A 15,778-nucleotide genomic window follows, 5' to 3' on the forward strand; every position below is an offset into this window, starting at 1 on the left:
CTACTTTAGTGTTAGGAGTTGAGTCTAAAGGGGATTTAGCCCAGTAGGCTCACCTCTAATGAATGGATAATTTTGGTTAGAAAAGAGCTTGGACTTGCAGATTGGCTCACCTTTGTATGCTTTTGCCCCATGTGATTTCTCCCACCATTAGCTGAGGGAGCAAGAAGTCCCTCGGTTTATATTGGCACTTTGACCTTAAACTTTCCAACTTCCAGATTGCAAGAAAAAAAAGAAGTTGTATACTTTCTAAATGATCCAGTCTCTGGAATTCTGTTACAGCAGCACCAAACAGACTGGCTTTTTTTCCCCTCAGGCTTTTAACCTTTATAGTATAATGCACAAACAACTGCAAGAGCCACAATTGCCACTGCTCAGGAGACCTGTAAGAAACAGAGCATTCATTTAGAACTATAGTAGACTTCATGATCCACCTAGCAGAGACTTTGATTTTAGACAAGGAACCAGACTTGGAAGAGAGAGCTTGCCTTAGGCTATCCAAGAGGTAAGGTTCTCAGAAACCCTACCAGCTCCCCTAGGCAGGCTCTTAGCCAGGTTTGGGGGCTTGGCTTGTGCAGAAAGAGAGAGAGAGAGAGAGTGCACAGCTGCAAAGAGAGTTGTCATGGTGCCAGATTTTATCTTCTGGTCTTCCTCAGATTGGATGGGCTTCATGCCAAGAGGAAACTAAGAGTCTGTGAATTCTAATCCTGGACTAGCTAGTAAATAGTTCTGATCATAGCATCTTAAGTTTTCCTCCCTTTTCTCAGGCTCTTGGTCTAGCTACAAAGGGCTAGAAGTACTACAGCAGACAATGGTTCTGGGTCCATCTCAGGAGCATTGGACAGCAACAGTGCAGATGAATTAGAGCATCTTGTTGGTGTGGTTTTTAACCCTTGAAGTGTCTCAAGAGGTGTATAATTGACCAATACCTTGGTCTGTCCAGTTCTGCTGACCATGCAAATATATTTTCACAGTCTATTCCTATAAAGCGAGCATGTGCAAGATGTGTTGTTTGTCACACAAATCAATGTGTGGAGATTTGTCACAAATTTAGCAAGATCAAATGCTTCAGAGGAAGGTTGAAGTATAATTAGTTAAAGGCTCAGATTTTTCAGATTTAAGGAAAACCAAGAGAGTTGGGATGGTCAAGTCAGTGCTTGTTCAAAGCATGTCATGGGAATGTGCAAGTCATCTCAGCAAGATGATGATGATGATGATGATGATGATACCAGGAATAATGACAATGATGACAACAGTATCATCATGATGACACTAATCGGATAACATTGCTGAACACCTGCTGTTCACCAGGTACTGTGATAAGAATTGTACATGCACTATAGCATTTAAGTTTAAAGGCAACCCGATCAGAAAGACTCTATACCTTAGCATCATTCAAGAAATGACAAAACAGACCTGCACTAGGTTTGAGTTATGTATATGAATCCTTCCTTTTAACCACCACCCTGGACACTAGCTTCAGTAGCTGGCGTATTAAATCTTATAGTTACTTGAAACTGGGCACTGATGTCTCACTCCTGTAATCTTAGCTACTTAGGAGGCTGAGATATGAGGATTGCTGTTTGAAGCCAAACCAGGAAGGAAAGCTCATGAGACTCTTTTCTCCAATTAACCACCAAGAAGCTAGACATGGAGCTATGGCTCACGTTGTTAAAGCACTAATCTTGAGCAAAAAGCTCAGGAACAGCACCCAGGACCTGAGCTCAAACCCCAAAACCAGCACCAAAATAAAAATAAATAAATAGTTGATTGACAAAACTACAGATGAAAAACATTTTATTGAGGACCCATGGAAAGGATTCCTGTGTTTTCTGAAATGAATTTATTTCCTGGGACAATAGAATGCTATAATCCTATCATCGCTTTTAGAGAATGTTTATATGTGGATAAAAGAAATGGGGTTTTAGAGTCCAAGATTTTGAGCATTGTTTTATCTTTTATCTAGAAGCCAGGTTCAGCCTTGATACCAAAGACTCAAATTTCGAGTGCCTGAAAAGTAGTCAGGAAAGACAGACATTTGGATAAACCCTCCTCCATCTCAGTCCCCATCATAAATGTTCTAACAAATGTTTCTGATCCTGTGTTTGCTTCCAAATCAACTTAGATACAATCTACAGACTCTATTCTCCTGAGATCATCACAAAACCAAGAAAACCCAGACTCATGACTAAAATAGTTTAGGAATTATCTATAGTGAAGTGATTCTCAAATGCTTTTGGATTTTGTTGTCTTGACACTTTAAAATTACTAAAAACTCAAAAAAGCCCTCATTTATGGAGCTGGCTTATTTCTATTGATATTTACTGGATTTGAAATAAAAACTATGCATAATTATATGTTTCAAATCTCTTTATCATCTGACTTAATAGATGGGTCTTCAACATGCTTTCTGCTTTATTCTGTTATATTATGTTTGGGTTAAAATCCAGCCTCACACAGATATGCAGATGTCATGGGCAGAAATGTTTTAAGGGCTAATTTAGGTTATTGTGAATATTTTTTGATATTATACCCCAACAAACTATATCTAGGAATTGTTTCTCACAACAGAGCTGAATACAGAATTAAAAATCACAGTAAAGAACTTCCTGTACTCTGTGCTATCAAATGCATTGGTCTACCTACTACACTGATCTATCTATCTATCTATCTTATCTATCTATCTATCTATCTATCTGCCTATTTATCTTTCAGTCATTATCTGGCAGTCTGTCTGCTGTTTATCTGCTGTTCATCTATTCAGATCTCCTCTCTCTCTCTCTCTATATATATATATATATGGATTTAGATATATAATCAGTACTGGGAATTGAACTCAGAGCTTTGTAATTATCTACCAGCCCTGTGAGGTTTTTTTTTTTTGGTTTGTTTTGAGATAGAGTTTTGTTAACTTTTGCCCTGGTTGGCCTTGTTCAGATAACAATTTTCCTACCTCTCCCTCTAGGGCAATGTGCTTGACTCATGTATAATTTTGATGAGCAGTGCTATTTTAAAGAAGAAACTAAATGAAAAGTTCTCTTTACTGGCAAAAATAGAAAGGTTGATAAAGGAAAATTAGATCAAAGGGACAAAATGGCAAAAGGAATAAAAGGCAAACTTGAAGAGGAGAGTCAGGGACACCTAAACCTTTGAAAAAAAAAACACAAACAAAAAAAGGAAAAGAAAATCAGGACTCGATTTTTTTTAAAAAAAATTAGAATTCTTGGATCTTTGACCAAGTGCTTAAAAGATGTTCTCATTCCAAGTGATTCATACTTGTCATCCCAGTTTCTCAGGAGACTGAGATTTGAGGAGTGAGGTTTGAAACCAACTTGAGCAAAGTAATTGGAGAGACTAATTAACCAGCAAAAAGCAGAAAGTAGAGGTGTGGCTCAAGTGCAAGGCTTGAGCAAAAATGTTAAAGTAAATTGTACTGGCCCTGAATTCAAGTGTGTACACAGGTGTGTGCATGCACATGTGCATGCAGACACACACATACACACACACACACACACACATGGACAATCTCATTTAACATATGTTCAAAATACTCAGTGAGTGAGGGCTGGCAATGGATTTCAGAGCTTACAGCACTTATGTAGCATGGTGGGAACTTGAGTTTAGTCCCAAGCACCTGAACAAAACAAAAACACTCTGAGACAAAAATATTATTTTCATAGTGAAAAAGATATTCATGAAGTGCAGAGCCAAGAAATGTGGACTAGAATGGAACCAACTATGGCTGACCCAGTAACTTACAATATCTTCTTTAAAATGTGTGCCATTTAAATTCCAATGTATGGATTTTCAAAGCAAAAGGAAAAGGTAGGAGTCACGGGTTCTTCATTCCTTTCTGTTTTTTTATACCATTAAGAGTTAGTGGTAGTCCCTACAGGCACCATATTTCAGCAGCTAAAAGCCCCTGCCCTCGATTGTTCCACACTCCTAATTACCAAGAATGATGAGGGATTCCAAAGCTGATCTGGAGCTAACTTGGTGATATGCCTTTATTACCAACAATGGAAAAGCTGTGATCTGGAGAAAATTGGTACCTAATGCTAACCATGTGGCTTTTTTTTGTCTTGTTAATGATTATTAAGCACTAGGATTGTAGTGCAATGGCTGCTATACAAAAATATGTAATTATTGATACAGTTTCTTGCCATTAAGCTTACAATCTAAGATAAAATGCAAGAATGCTATAAGTCTACCACAAAAATTTCCTTAACTTAGAAATGGCTATATTAACAAATACATGAGATGAAATGGCTACGTTCTTAAGGTCATGTGCTCAAAGGGGTTTTCTGCAGCAATGTTTACTGCTATGGGAGAGAGATGAAACATGATACAGAAAGCAAACAGATCTGAGCAAGAGGACAGAGCTACAAGCCCTTGTTGCTGGTCCATTGAAAGGATATGCATCCACACTCTCAGTTATAAGCCTGATAGATCCTACTGAATTTCCCCATACGGCAGATTGCTAAATTCCTGATAATGAGGAGTTGGTAACAAATGTACCTGTTTTTGCTTGTCTGAGTTATTGTAAATGTTATTATCTTCCAGAAGTAGCAACCAAAGTTATCTACATATTACCTATTAAAATAAGATATTTAATAGTTCCATTTGATTGTTCTTTTTATGGGCAGGAACTCTCTTTCTCCTCCTCTTCCTCTTCCTTTTAATTGAAGCATGGTAGGAAAAACATTCTGCCTGCAAAAATGCCTTTATAATTTTCAAGGGTCATGGTTATCTATGGAAGGAATGATCAGACTAAAATGAAATTGAGGGCTGGGAAGGTGGCTCAGTGGTAGAGTGCTTGCCTTGCATGCCTGAAGCCCTGGGTTTGATTCCTCAGCACCACATAAGCAAAAAGAAAAAAACCAGAAGTGGCGCTATGGCTCAAGTGTTAGAGAGCTAAGCTTGAGCTGAAGAGCTGAGGGACAGCACCCAGGCCCAGAGTTCAGGCCCCACGACCGGACCCAAAAAATAAAAAAATAAATAAATGAAATTGACCTTTCAGCCCAGTGCATAAAACCAATTCAACATCCACCAAGAGAAACGACTAAATGTTTCAAAATTACAGTGCAGAAAGCATTTCTTTTAAAATACTCATCTGAGGAAGAGTCTGTGGAAGGGGATTTTTGTTCTCTTTGGTTGAATCAGTATCACTAATAATGATGCTTTGGTCCTTCCAAAGGCCTCCTGAAGAGGCTGTTTCAGTTTACTCATTTTGTTTGTTATTGAGGGCCTTTTACAACATAGACCTTCCTTTCCTTTCATCTTTCCTATCACAGCAGTATCTCACATTGATGGAAGCCTCCCACCCCTCTCTGCCCATTTCCCAGCCCCAACTCTCCTTTTTTCAATTCAAATCTCTATAAAGGAACATGATAGAGGAGGAGAGATGAGGAAGGCTTTGGGTTGCTTTTCTGCCACTGGGAGTACATAATAGTTTTAATAGGTTTCTTAGTAGCAACTTTTGCCTAGAAACTTAGTTTTATAATTTGCACGATTAATTCATGACATTTACTAGAAACTGGTCGTTGTCTTCTTCTTCTTCTTCTTCTTCTTCTTCTTCTTCTTCTTCTTCTTCTTCTTCTTCTTCTTCTTCTTCTTCTTCTTCTTCTTCTTCTTTCTTCTTCTTCTTCTATCTCTCCTTTTTTTGGTCAGTTATGGAGCTTGAACTTTTTGGGCTTGGGCCCTGTCCCAAGGTGAGCGCTCTACCACTTGAGCCACAGTGCTACTCCCTCTGCTTCTTTAAAAAAATAATTTGGGCATTAAATATTTAACAGAAAACATTGAACAGAAAATTCTTGAGAAAACCCTGTGTTTTGTTATAAATTGCATGAGTATGAAGTGGTTATAAAATTGAGTTTGCTAGATACACCCTGTACAGGAAAGTTAGCAAATTGTATCTCCTTGCTGAGAGGTGCAAAGGGCAGAAATCCTGAGAGAACACAATTATGGAAACAAATATTCTAAATAGTATTCATTCACCTGAAAATTTGCCCCAATATTTCCTTGTTTATTTAAGTGTCTGTTCTGGTTTTTATCCACTGTAAATTGAACTCTGTGTCTGTCTGGGGGACATTTATTATTTTTTTTTATAGTTGCAGCCTTCATATCTTGAATCTGAACCCAGTATGGTGTGTGTGTGTGTGTGTGTGTGTGTGTGTGTGTGTGTTGGACAGAGTCTTCCTATGTATTCCAGGCTGGCCTCAACTCTCAGTCTCCCTGCTTAAGCCTCTCAGGCGCTGGGATTACAGACATGTACCACCTTGTCTGATCTGGGACCCAGCCTTAAAGGCTGAATTCCTGAAAATGACTCTGTGACTAAATGCTTTTCTCTGTTTCTGGATTTTCTTTAACATCCAGTATCCACTATACTACTCACCCTGTTATTAGATTTGCTTAAATATGCTATGATATTTATCCTGAGGCATACTTTCCAGGAAGCCAATGTTATTACTCCCATCATATAGATAAGGGCACTAAAGCAGGGAGGAGCTAATTATCTTGCACGAGGGGTCACTGGTCTAGCAGGGAGGCCAAGTTTCAGTTTTAAGCTAGATTGCAGAAAGCATTGAAAATGACCTTGTATAAGATCTAACATGCAAGGGACACTACACTCTTAAGAAGTTGGCTATTCAGGACCTATGAGTGAGGTATCTTTGATCCTGCTATGGCTTCCTGTCACTAGTCACTCCCATCCTGTTTCCAAAAAGTTCCTAATACCACAGCAAGTCCAGTATAACTTATTTCCTTGAGCAGGGCATCCCAAGGATAGATTCCTCCCATAGAATGAGCCTCCAAAGTGGCCTCCAAAGGCAATAATCCAGAGTTTTGGTTTGGTTTAATTCAAAACAGGAAGTCACACTCCCCAACATTCTGTTCTCTCACCTCCTAGCTAAAATCCAGCTGTGTTTTCTCTTTCTGGTCAAGAAAAATGCCTTTTGATTTTTATAAAATAACAGGGCCCCAAATTGGGCAGTTGTTTAGGTAGTTTAATCCTTCACACTTTTCTAAGTGTTACATACATGCACATACATACATACATACACACGTGCAAAAAATATTAAGGTGAAAAGGACTAACATAAAAACTGTATTATGAATTTTCCAAGGTATTTCAGTGAAAATAGAAATAAATAATATGAAAAATGATGTGGTCATAAAATATCAAATATTTGAGGAAGAAAGAAAGAAAAGAAAAGAAAAGTCCAGACAAGAAAAGAATAGCTCTGCTGAACACAAAATTAGTTTCTTTGAGTTTTCTACTGTCATTTAGACTTGGTACCTCTGGAGTCCAGCATGTTGGCATTAGGGAATTCTTTGAAATACTTGCATATAAATGCTAGCGCATGCTTTAGCAAACAGGAAAAGGTATTCAGTGCAAGCTCATATGTGTGAGCAAGTTCATAGGGGTTGGTTAAGGGATGTGCTTGTATTCAAAATAAACGATTAAGAAAATTATTAGGCCTCTAGTTCTTGCCTTCCAGGAATCCCTATACTGAGAAGAATCTGGAATACAAACATAATAGCTTCATGTTGTGAGAATGATTGAGTGTGATATAAGTACATGTATAGCATGCACTGTTTTTAAAGTGGGACGTTGGCTCAGTGGTAGAGTGCTTGTCTTGCATGCATGAGGCCCTGGGTTCAATTCCTCAGCACCACATAAGCAGAAAAAAAAAGCCAGAAGTGGTGCTATGGCTCAAGTGGTAGCATGCTAGCCTTGAGCTGAAGAGCTGAGGGACAGCGCCCAGGCCCAGAGTTCAAGCCCCACAACTGACCAAAAAACTAGAAATAAAAATAAATAAAGTGGGAAGCTTGGAAAGAGTACCAGAGTGGACAAAGTTGATCAAAATATATGAACACATTGTATATGATATGTACATATCTCAGTGAAACCCCTTTGTACTACTAAAATCCATAAATAAGAGTGACACTTTGGAAGTAAGAGTCAAATGTGATTGATACCATCTACTAAAAGATGTCCCATCTCCCTTTCTGGACAGAGTGTTTAACTTCTCCGTCAAACCCACTCAGAAAAAGAGAAAAGGAAAATCCACATTCTGACCGCCCGGATGCACATAGTTTTCACAACACGCTTTATTGTTCATAAAAAAATAAATTTATTTACATATGTTAATTACTGGGTCAGTGCAACTTCAAGGCAACGCACTACCATCCCCTCCCCCCCAAAAAAGTACAGAAAGCACAGTTTTACTGGCTATAGAACAGCCCCAATAGCCCACTGGGTGGAGCTTTGGAAAGAACCTGGGCCCCTGGGGAAGAGCATTGGACATTAGAGGCCGGAGGGGCTGGAGAAGAGCCACAGGCCTCGCGGTCTGCAGTCAGAGGGGAGGGGCGGGCCTGTGCTGTCGGAGGAGAGCAGGATCCCAGGGTGAGAGGAAGCTGGCGCCTAACAAGGCCTAACAAGGGAGAGAGTTGAGGGAATGAAAGCAGAGGCAGGAATTTGGGAAGAAGACCTTAGCCTGGAGGAATCAGGGCCAAGCTGTTGCATGGGTATTGGGCAAAACTGGGCTGGCCTGGTCCCCGAACTGAGTCTCCATCACGCCTGGCCCCCATTGGCCAACTCTCTTCTCTTTGCAAAGTTCTAAGCACGCCCGCTGGGGACGCACACCTGGCCTTTTGTCCTTCAGCTTGGTGGAGAGCTCCTTCTGACCTTGTGTTAACTGAGAAGCCAGGACTCTGTCCGTAGGATCCGGCCACCACGTGTAGGAGCGATCTGGCTCTGCTGGGAAACCAGGGGTCCGGGGCTCCTTGGCACAGCTGAAGTCCCAAACTGGATCTAACCTGCGTTCTCTGCCTGAAAGAGGCTACAAAACGCCCTTGCTGTCAGACTCCGCAGCCCTAGCGATGGTGCGGGAAGGGGACTGCCGCCCCAGGCACCGCGGGCTTTCACAGTTCCCGGGGAAGCCGCCAGGGAGAGGTTACCAGAGAACCTCAGGAACAGGTGCTCATCCTCTGGCGCTCTCGCGGGCTCTCCCTTCTCTCTTTGGCCTCAGACATTCGCATTTTACAAATCCCACCACGTGAGTTCGAGTCCCATCTAAGCCGTGGTTCCACATAATCGGTTGGCTGCAGAAACTTCTTTGGTGTCAGAATCGGGTCGTCCAGAGACCACAAATGGCCACGTCTGTATTAAAATAAAATATATACATATATTTTTAAAGTACTAAACAGGGAGGAAAACGACCCCCTCAAAACGAAACCACTCTTTTCAATGAACCCCAGGCAGCCCTGGCTTTGGGAAGCCCAGCTTTTATCAGCATCTTGGAAATGTGTGTGGCTTGTCTCTTAAAAACTGTACTGGTCACTGATGATGGACGATTCTGGGGTGCTCCTTCAGCTTAGCTCCTGGTCTTTGGCCACAGGAATGAATGACTGGGGGAGATGTGTCTGACTTGGAATTTTATCTTTTAATTCCTCATCACCAACTCCAAGTGGGAGCTGAGCTTCCCCGCTCCCCCCACCCTTCCGACCCAGTTGGCAAGTCGGAGAGGGACTTTCCAGACAATTCTGTCTGGGCTAATTCTGCTATCACGCCTCGATTGAAAAGAGAAACTTTTTCTTTTCTGCGTTTAGAATAAAGTTCGATCTTCCCTTTTTCGTGAGGGCAAGTGAGGGATTCAAACCTGCCAAATTCTTGACTAGGAAGAAAAAAAAAATCTGAGCGAGTGAAGATTTGCCATTCAGTTTGTCACGGAGGAGTAAACTCCTTTGGAACCGACCCTGTAGCCCGGAAGTCAGATATCAGCTAGCTGCGTTACTGGGCGAAGACGCACGGACACAATGACCAGGGAAGAAGCAAACACAGAAGCTGGAAGATCCTTCAGGAACACCGCACACACACACACACACACACAAAACACAAAAACCACTGGCCCCTCCTCTCTTGATCTGGGAGAAACTAAACTTGCTTCCCCATCTCCCGTGGTTCCAGAAACTTCCCCATCTGGATTCTTCCTAAGGGGCTGACCCTTCCTGCCCCCTCCCCACCCCGGCGCGAAGTGGACCACTCCGGGTCGCGCCCCCGAGCCTCCCTACCAGGTTCACCGGGTGCACGTAGCCGTTTTCGTAGCGATCCTCCTGCAGCAGCTGCCGCAGGTGCGCGATGTAGCTGGAAGCCAGCCTGAGCGTGTCCAGTTTGGAGAGCTTGGTGTCGGGGGGCACCCAGGGCAGGCTGGTCTTGAGCCTGGAGAAAGCTTTGCTCAGCACTCGCATCCGGGCGCGCTCGCGGGCGTTGGCCGCATTCCGTTGCGACTGCTTGCACTCCGCGGCTGAGCCCTTGGGCGGGAGACACTTTTTACCGTGGCCGCCGGCACTGCCACCCGTGCTGCCGCCGCTGCCCCCAGCCACACGTGGCCGCTTCCTCTGGCAGCCTCCCGCGTGGCCCGGCGCGCCCAGGGCGCACCGCTCCTCTTCGCCGTCAGGGTCCTCCTCCTCCGCCGAGGAATTGTCACTGGGAGATGCGTAACCGCGCTCGGGGCGGCTCAGAGGCGGCCTCTTGGACGTGGAGATCGGGTACACCCGCGGCAGCCCCCGCAGCTCCATCTCTTCGGGGTCACTCACCGAGCCCGTGGACATCACCTCGTCCCGCGGGCCCTCGCGTGCGCGCGCCTTCCTCCGCTCTGGCCAGTCTCGCGGTCTCCGCCTTGCACTCCGAACCCGAGGAGGGGTGGGGGCTGGAAGAGCTCCCGGGAGGACCGAGGAGGACCAAGGACTTTGGGCGAGAGGCCCACGAGGCCCCACAGCAAAGTGGGCGGTGACAGCGAGCGCGCCCCGCGTCTGACCCTGGAGAGTGAGGTCCAGAAGTGTACGCCGCGATCCAGGCTCCGCACGCCCAAACGCGAGCTGCGCCTTTGGACACGACTATTTATCTGGACTCCTAGGAACAAACCGCCCTCAGGGACAAGAACTGGGGGTTGGGTGGGCAGCGAGAGGTGGGGCAGGGGCGTGGAAGGGGTGGGGACCACTTTTCACTGTTTGGGGGAGAGTTTGGTGGCGCAGGGTGGGGGTAGAGAGGACGTGTCTGCAGAGCGCAGAATTGGGACCCCAGGGAGCCAGATCACCGCAAGCATTGGGGAAAAAACGGGGAGAGACCTTGTTCCCACCCACCCGATCTTGATCTTCACCTTTACCTGACCTTAGCATAGACAGACAACAGACTCCAGGATCCTGGCTGCAGCTTTTCTCCGATGTGTTTATCAGAACTAGTTTTCAAGTTCCGTTCCTCATGCTGATCCAGAGAAGTGAAAAGACAAAACAAAACGCTCAGGACCAAGCAGACACTGCCTACTGCATTTTTGCCTTGTCACACAGCACCTGTATCTTCACTGGTTCGTTTCATCTTCAAACCACAAAGGCAACCTAAATGTGACCTTTGATTAGAATCGCCGGTATGATTAAATAAAGAAGGACTTCCGAATCTAATTTTAGAGTCCCTGGCCCCATTTGGTAGGTATTCTGGCCCTCTTGTTACCTTCCTGTCATAGACCAAAGAGGTTGTGCCTTGTATTTTCCACTGTTTTGAAAGTCCCCTGTATAGTTTCATTTTTCAGTCCCTCAGTCCCGTAATGCCTGCTGTGGACTCTGACCAGACAGTTGAGTTGTGTTAGGAATCCATCACTATCTTTGAGGTCCTAAACAAGAGCAAGTTCCTGGGTACAGAATGGTAAACAGCAGTCACTGGAGGAGTTATCATATTTCATTTCAGCCAAAACAAAACAACTTGTATTCCCTCCAAAGACAATACAACCAAATTTCAGTTCTGTTCATGTCCTAACAAGAGTTATTGCGCTATGTGGTCAGGGGATGAGGACCAACCACCGTTTAGAAACAGATACTAGTGGCCAGCTAGAGTGCCTGATGCTATGTGCCTGCCCCTCGATGTCTTGTGAGCAGCTCAAAGCCTCAAACCTCAAAGCCTGTGAGGCTGTGAAATAAGAAAACTGAGTTTCTCCAGCCTACTTACTTCTTTGTGTGTCCTTTCCTTGCTGCCAAGATGAGTGAGGTGCAAACAGCCTAATATACCATCAGTACAAAGGAGACGGAATCCACCCTTATGCTTTACAGCAGTGCAAATATGCCCAGCTCTGTGCCTGAAATGCCACAACAGGTGGCTGGCCAGCCAAGGCTGACTTCATCTCTTAGACATCATTCTGCCTCGTCCCCCAGGCCATACCTCCCCCATGGGGATATTTGACACAACCCCTCCTGATCAAAAGTTCTCATTTCAAAAGTTTTCTCCATGGTCTTTGGAGTGTGGAGGATGGGTTCTTTCTGAGATCTTTTTTTTTTTTTTTAATGGAACAGTCCTTTGCTGGAAATATGTGGGGGTATTTGACTTCATGTGGAAGTCCTTGGAGTGCTTGAACTTGAACATGACTCTAGACTTGCCTACCCAGGCAAAGGAAAAGAGAGGGGGCAGGGAAGGCAGGAGAGAATGAATATGAGAGCAAAAAAAAAAAAGATGTAATAGGGAGAACTCAGGCTAGCTTTTTGCGTCACTCATTGATGACTTGAAGCTATCAGTATAAATACATAGTCTCACACATTAGGGGCAGGGGTACAGGTTTTAAAAATCTGGATTGTTTATACAGGTGCAGAACAAAGTCTTTCTTTAGAAAAGATTAATGGTGGGGAGAGCGCTACATTTCTCTAAACAGTTGCAAAAACTGCACCCAAACTCAACACTAACCAGATCAGAGCCCATTTCTTTTTCTGACCTTAGCAATTTAGGCTTTTTATTCCCCCTCTAGTTCTTCCCTTCCTTCTCTATTTCCTTTTCTCGTTACTCCTTTCATTCCTTTTTTCTCTTTTCCCCATCTCCTACTCCATTTTCAGAAAGTACTTATATTTTTCTTCAAGTTTTCCTTTTCATCCTTGCTTCTTTTCTTTCTAGTTACATTTCTCAGTGCTTTACTCTTTTTCAAGTTGCACATGTGCAACATTTCCTGAAGAAGACCAGGCAAGATGTCTTTCCTTGATGTGAAATTAGTATATCATTAATTTTATAATATACAATTATATAATATATCACATATATTTTATATATAACTATATAACATATCATTTTAACTAATTATATAATATAACCAGTATATAACAAATTGCTTTTTACATGTTTGTAGCAGATGAGATTTGTAACCTCTTCATACTTCTGCCTCCCTGGGAGATCCAAGCCTTGTGCTGGGCAGTGTGTAGAAGTGGAACTTTCCCTCTGTGAGAAGCCACTTTTGCTTTCATTGTTTGCTGCTGCTATACGTTGCAAGTGACTAATAAAGCCTTTAGGCTCATATTTAAAAAGCATACTGGAATCCATTACTATTTACTTATGATTTACAGACTATTTGATTTGTAACAGGTAAAGCTCTTATCTATCATCTTATCTATTTCTCTCTACCTATAGATAGGTAAATAGATAACCTTGAAAATATTTTGCACTTTGTAAATATGTACTAATGGGTGAAAGGATTGAACTTACATTATAAAACAAACTTTAATATATTTAACAATAGTTCCTCATTCTTTCAGTAACTTGCTGGGTGGTGTTTTTTGTTTTTTGAAGAGGGATCAGTTTTCTAATCCATAAAAGGAAGTCACTTTTTGTATGGCAAAAGAAAGTATATGAGCAATATCTACACCAGATCCAGGTTGATAGAAGGTCAATAAATACTGCTTGCCTTGCCAACATTCTGTAAGGAATGTCATATTTTAGACTCCTGATTTGTTTTGGGTAGTAGATGGTAACAGGATGTTTCATTGCTTTGTCTGCTGGTTTCTAGAGTCTAGAGTGCACAATCTCCTCTGAGAGGAGAACCATAGGGTTCACTGAGAGAAGAAGGATGGGGCTTCATTAGAAATATTCTCTTCCCGTTGAATTGTCTTACCATAATTTCCAAGCCTGTCTCTAAGTCTTCCTTTTCCAATTGACAGAGAGGGAGAGAATAAAACACTTAAACCAGCTAGGCACCAGCAGTTCATGCCTGTAATCCTATTTACTCAGAAGGCTGAGATCTGAGGATCAAAGTTGAAGCCTGCCAGGCCAGAAAAGTCCTTATGAGATTCTTATCTCCAATTAACCACTGAAAAAAAGGGAAAGTGGTGGTGTGGCACAAAATGGTAGAACACTAGTCTTGAGCATAAGAGCTCAAAAACAGTGCCCAGGTCCTGAGTTCAAGCCCCATCACCAATAACAACAATGAAAAACAAGCAAATAAACCTTACCTAAACCAGAGTTGTTGAAAGGATTAAGTTAGATCATGTGTATAGGAAAGGAGTCTGCAGAAGTCTAACACTGAAAGGTACCTAATATGTATAAATACTTAAACACACAAAATTTTACTGAGCACTGGTAGCGCACACCTATAATCTGAGCCCCTCAGGAGCTGAGATCTGAGGATTACCATTCAAAGCCAGCTCTGGCAGGAAAGTCCTTGAGACTCAATCTCTAATTAACTACTCCCAAAGCAGGAAGTGAAGCTGTGGCTTACGTGGTAGAAGCTAGCTTTGAGCAAAAATGCTCAGGGGAAAAAAAAATGTTCAGGGGACAGCACCCAAGCACTGAGTTCAAGAAGCAGCATGAGTGCGCGCGCGCACGCGCGCACACACACACACACACACACACACACACACACACACACACACTCTTTACAGACTTTTCAAAGGAGGGATAATACAGGGGAATGATAATAATAGAGCCATTCATTGTTGTTTCCCTTGTCTGACTCCGTAATAAGTACTTGGTAAGGGCCTCTGTAGGTGGACAAGCTGGTAGATTTAAGGAAGACCAAGTTTCCTGTGTTCCCTGTGGTCAGGTGAAAAGACGTCAGGGTTTAAGAAAGAATTGTGGGACTAGATTTGAATGGATAATGTTTTCCTCACCTGACATTCCTGTTGTTTCTCCTGGTAATCACTAGTGACCTGCACTGTCCTACTGGCTAGAAGAAGTCCCATACTTTTGAGTAATTGTCTGTAATCAAGGAAAAAAATAATTGAGAACAGCATGGGCCAATATGGAAGACCCTACCCACATGAAGTTATTGAATACTTGAAAGTTACTAGTCAAGGACACTAGTATTCGATACACTCCGGGTATTGAAGATGTAATATGAACTGTCAAAATATTAATTACATGTCAATAGTAACACTGGAGTATATTGAATAAAATATATTGCATGAAATTAATAATTTATTATAAAGCAGTTAACAAAAATGACAATTATCAAATTTTAGATAAAAGTGTATTTCTAGAAGACAACTTGGTTTTATAATCTCATGGATGAACAAAGTAACTATAAATTAAGCATGTGGTTAGTAGGTTGTGGCAAGATGATTGTCTGAGACTGGCTCCCATGCCTTCAGAACACACCTTGTTTCACATATAATCAGCAGTGTGCAGAACTCAGTGCACATAACCTTCCTCTGGCTTTTCCCTGCCACCCAGCCTGTATATCACCCTGAGTACCTACCCTAGCATGATCTTACACCTCATGACCAGAACACAGAGTCATCTTCACCGGAGAGGTGTGGCATTTTATTCCCCAGGTTAGAAGGGCCACCTGGCATCTAGAGCTACAGTTTCCAGTTCTCAGGCAACACTCAGATTAGAGTATCACAACCAGTACAGGAAAGTGAAGGTTAGGATTATGTGGAGTTCAGGTCAAATATAGGGTGGAGGGATAAGACTGAATCTCCACAGCCATAGATTCATCTAACTAGAGGTTTGGGTCAACCTCACTTCTGGGATCTCT

General features: G+C 42.7%; 1 protein-coding gene across 2 annotated transcripts; it reads right to left on the reverse strand.

The window, feature by feature from the left end:
• Positions 1-8,855: 8,855 nt before the first annotated feature.
• Positions 8,856-10,646, reverse strand: Msc (musculin). Of its 2 annotated transcripts, none has more exons than XM_013028438.1 (2): positions 10,080-10,646; positions 8,856-9,159 (listed from the first exon to the last, which is right to left on the reverse strand). In XM_013028438.1, exons 1-2 carry the CDS (start codon positions 10,608-10,610, stop codon positions 9,073-9,075), a joined length of 618 nt encoding a protein of 205 aa, XP_012883892.1. In that variant the 5' UTR covers positions 10,611-10,646; the 3' UTR covers positions 8,856-9,072. The 2 variants fall into 2 exon arrangements, with proteins under 2 accessions (XP_012883892.1, XP_012883891.1); XM_013028437.1 differs by having other exon boundaries at positions 10,071-10,646.
• Positions 10,647-15,778: the final 5,132 nt, after the last annotated feature.

This window comes from Dipodomys ordii, unplaced genomic scaffold (assembly GCF_000151885.1).
Source record: "Dipodomys ordii isolate 6190 unplaced genomic scaffold, Dord_2.0 Scaffold109, whole genome shotgun sequence".
Lineage (NCBI taxonomy): Eukaryota > Metazoa > Chordata > Mammalia > Rodentia > Heteromyidae > Dipodomys > Dipodomys ordii.

Excerpts from the sequence above, each read along its gene's own strand:
- Msc (XM_013028437.1), bottom strand. The coding sequence starts at position 10,610 with ATGTCCACGGGCTCGGTGAGTGACCCCGAAGAGATGGAGCTGCGGGGG. Across the intron at positions 9,160-10,070 it reads ACGTGCACCCGGTGAACCTG|ACGTGGCCATTTGTGGTCTC; the intron begins GTAGGGAGGCTC and ends ATTTTAATACAG.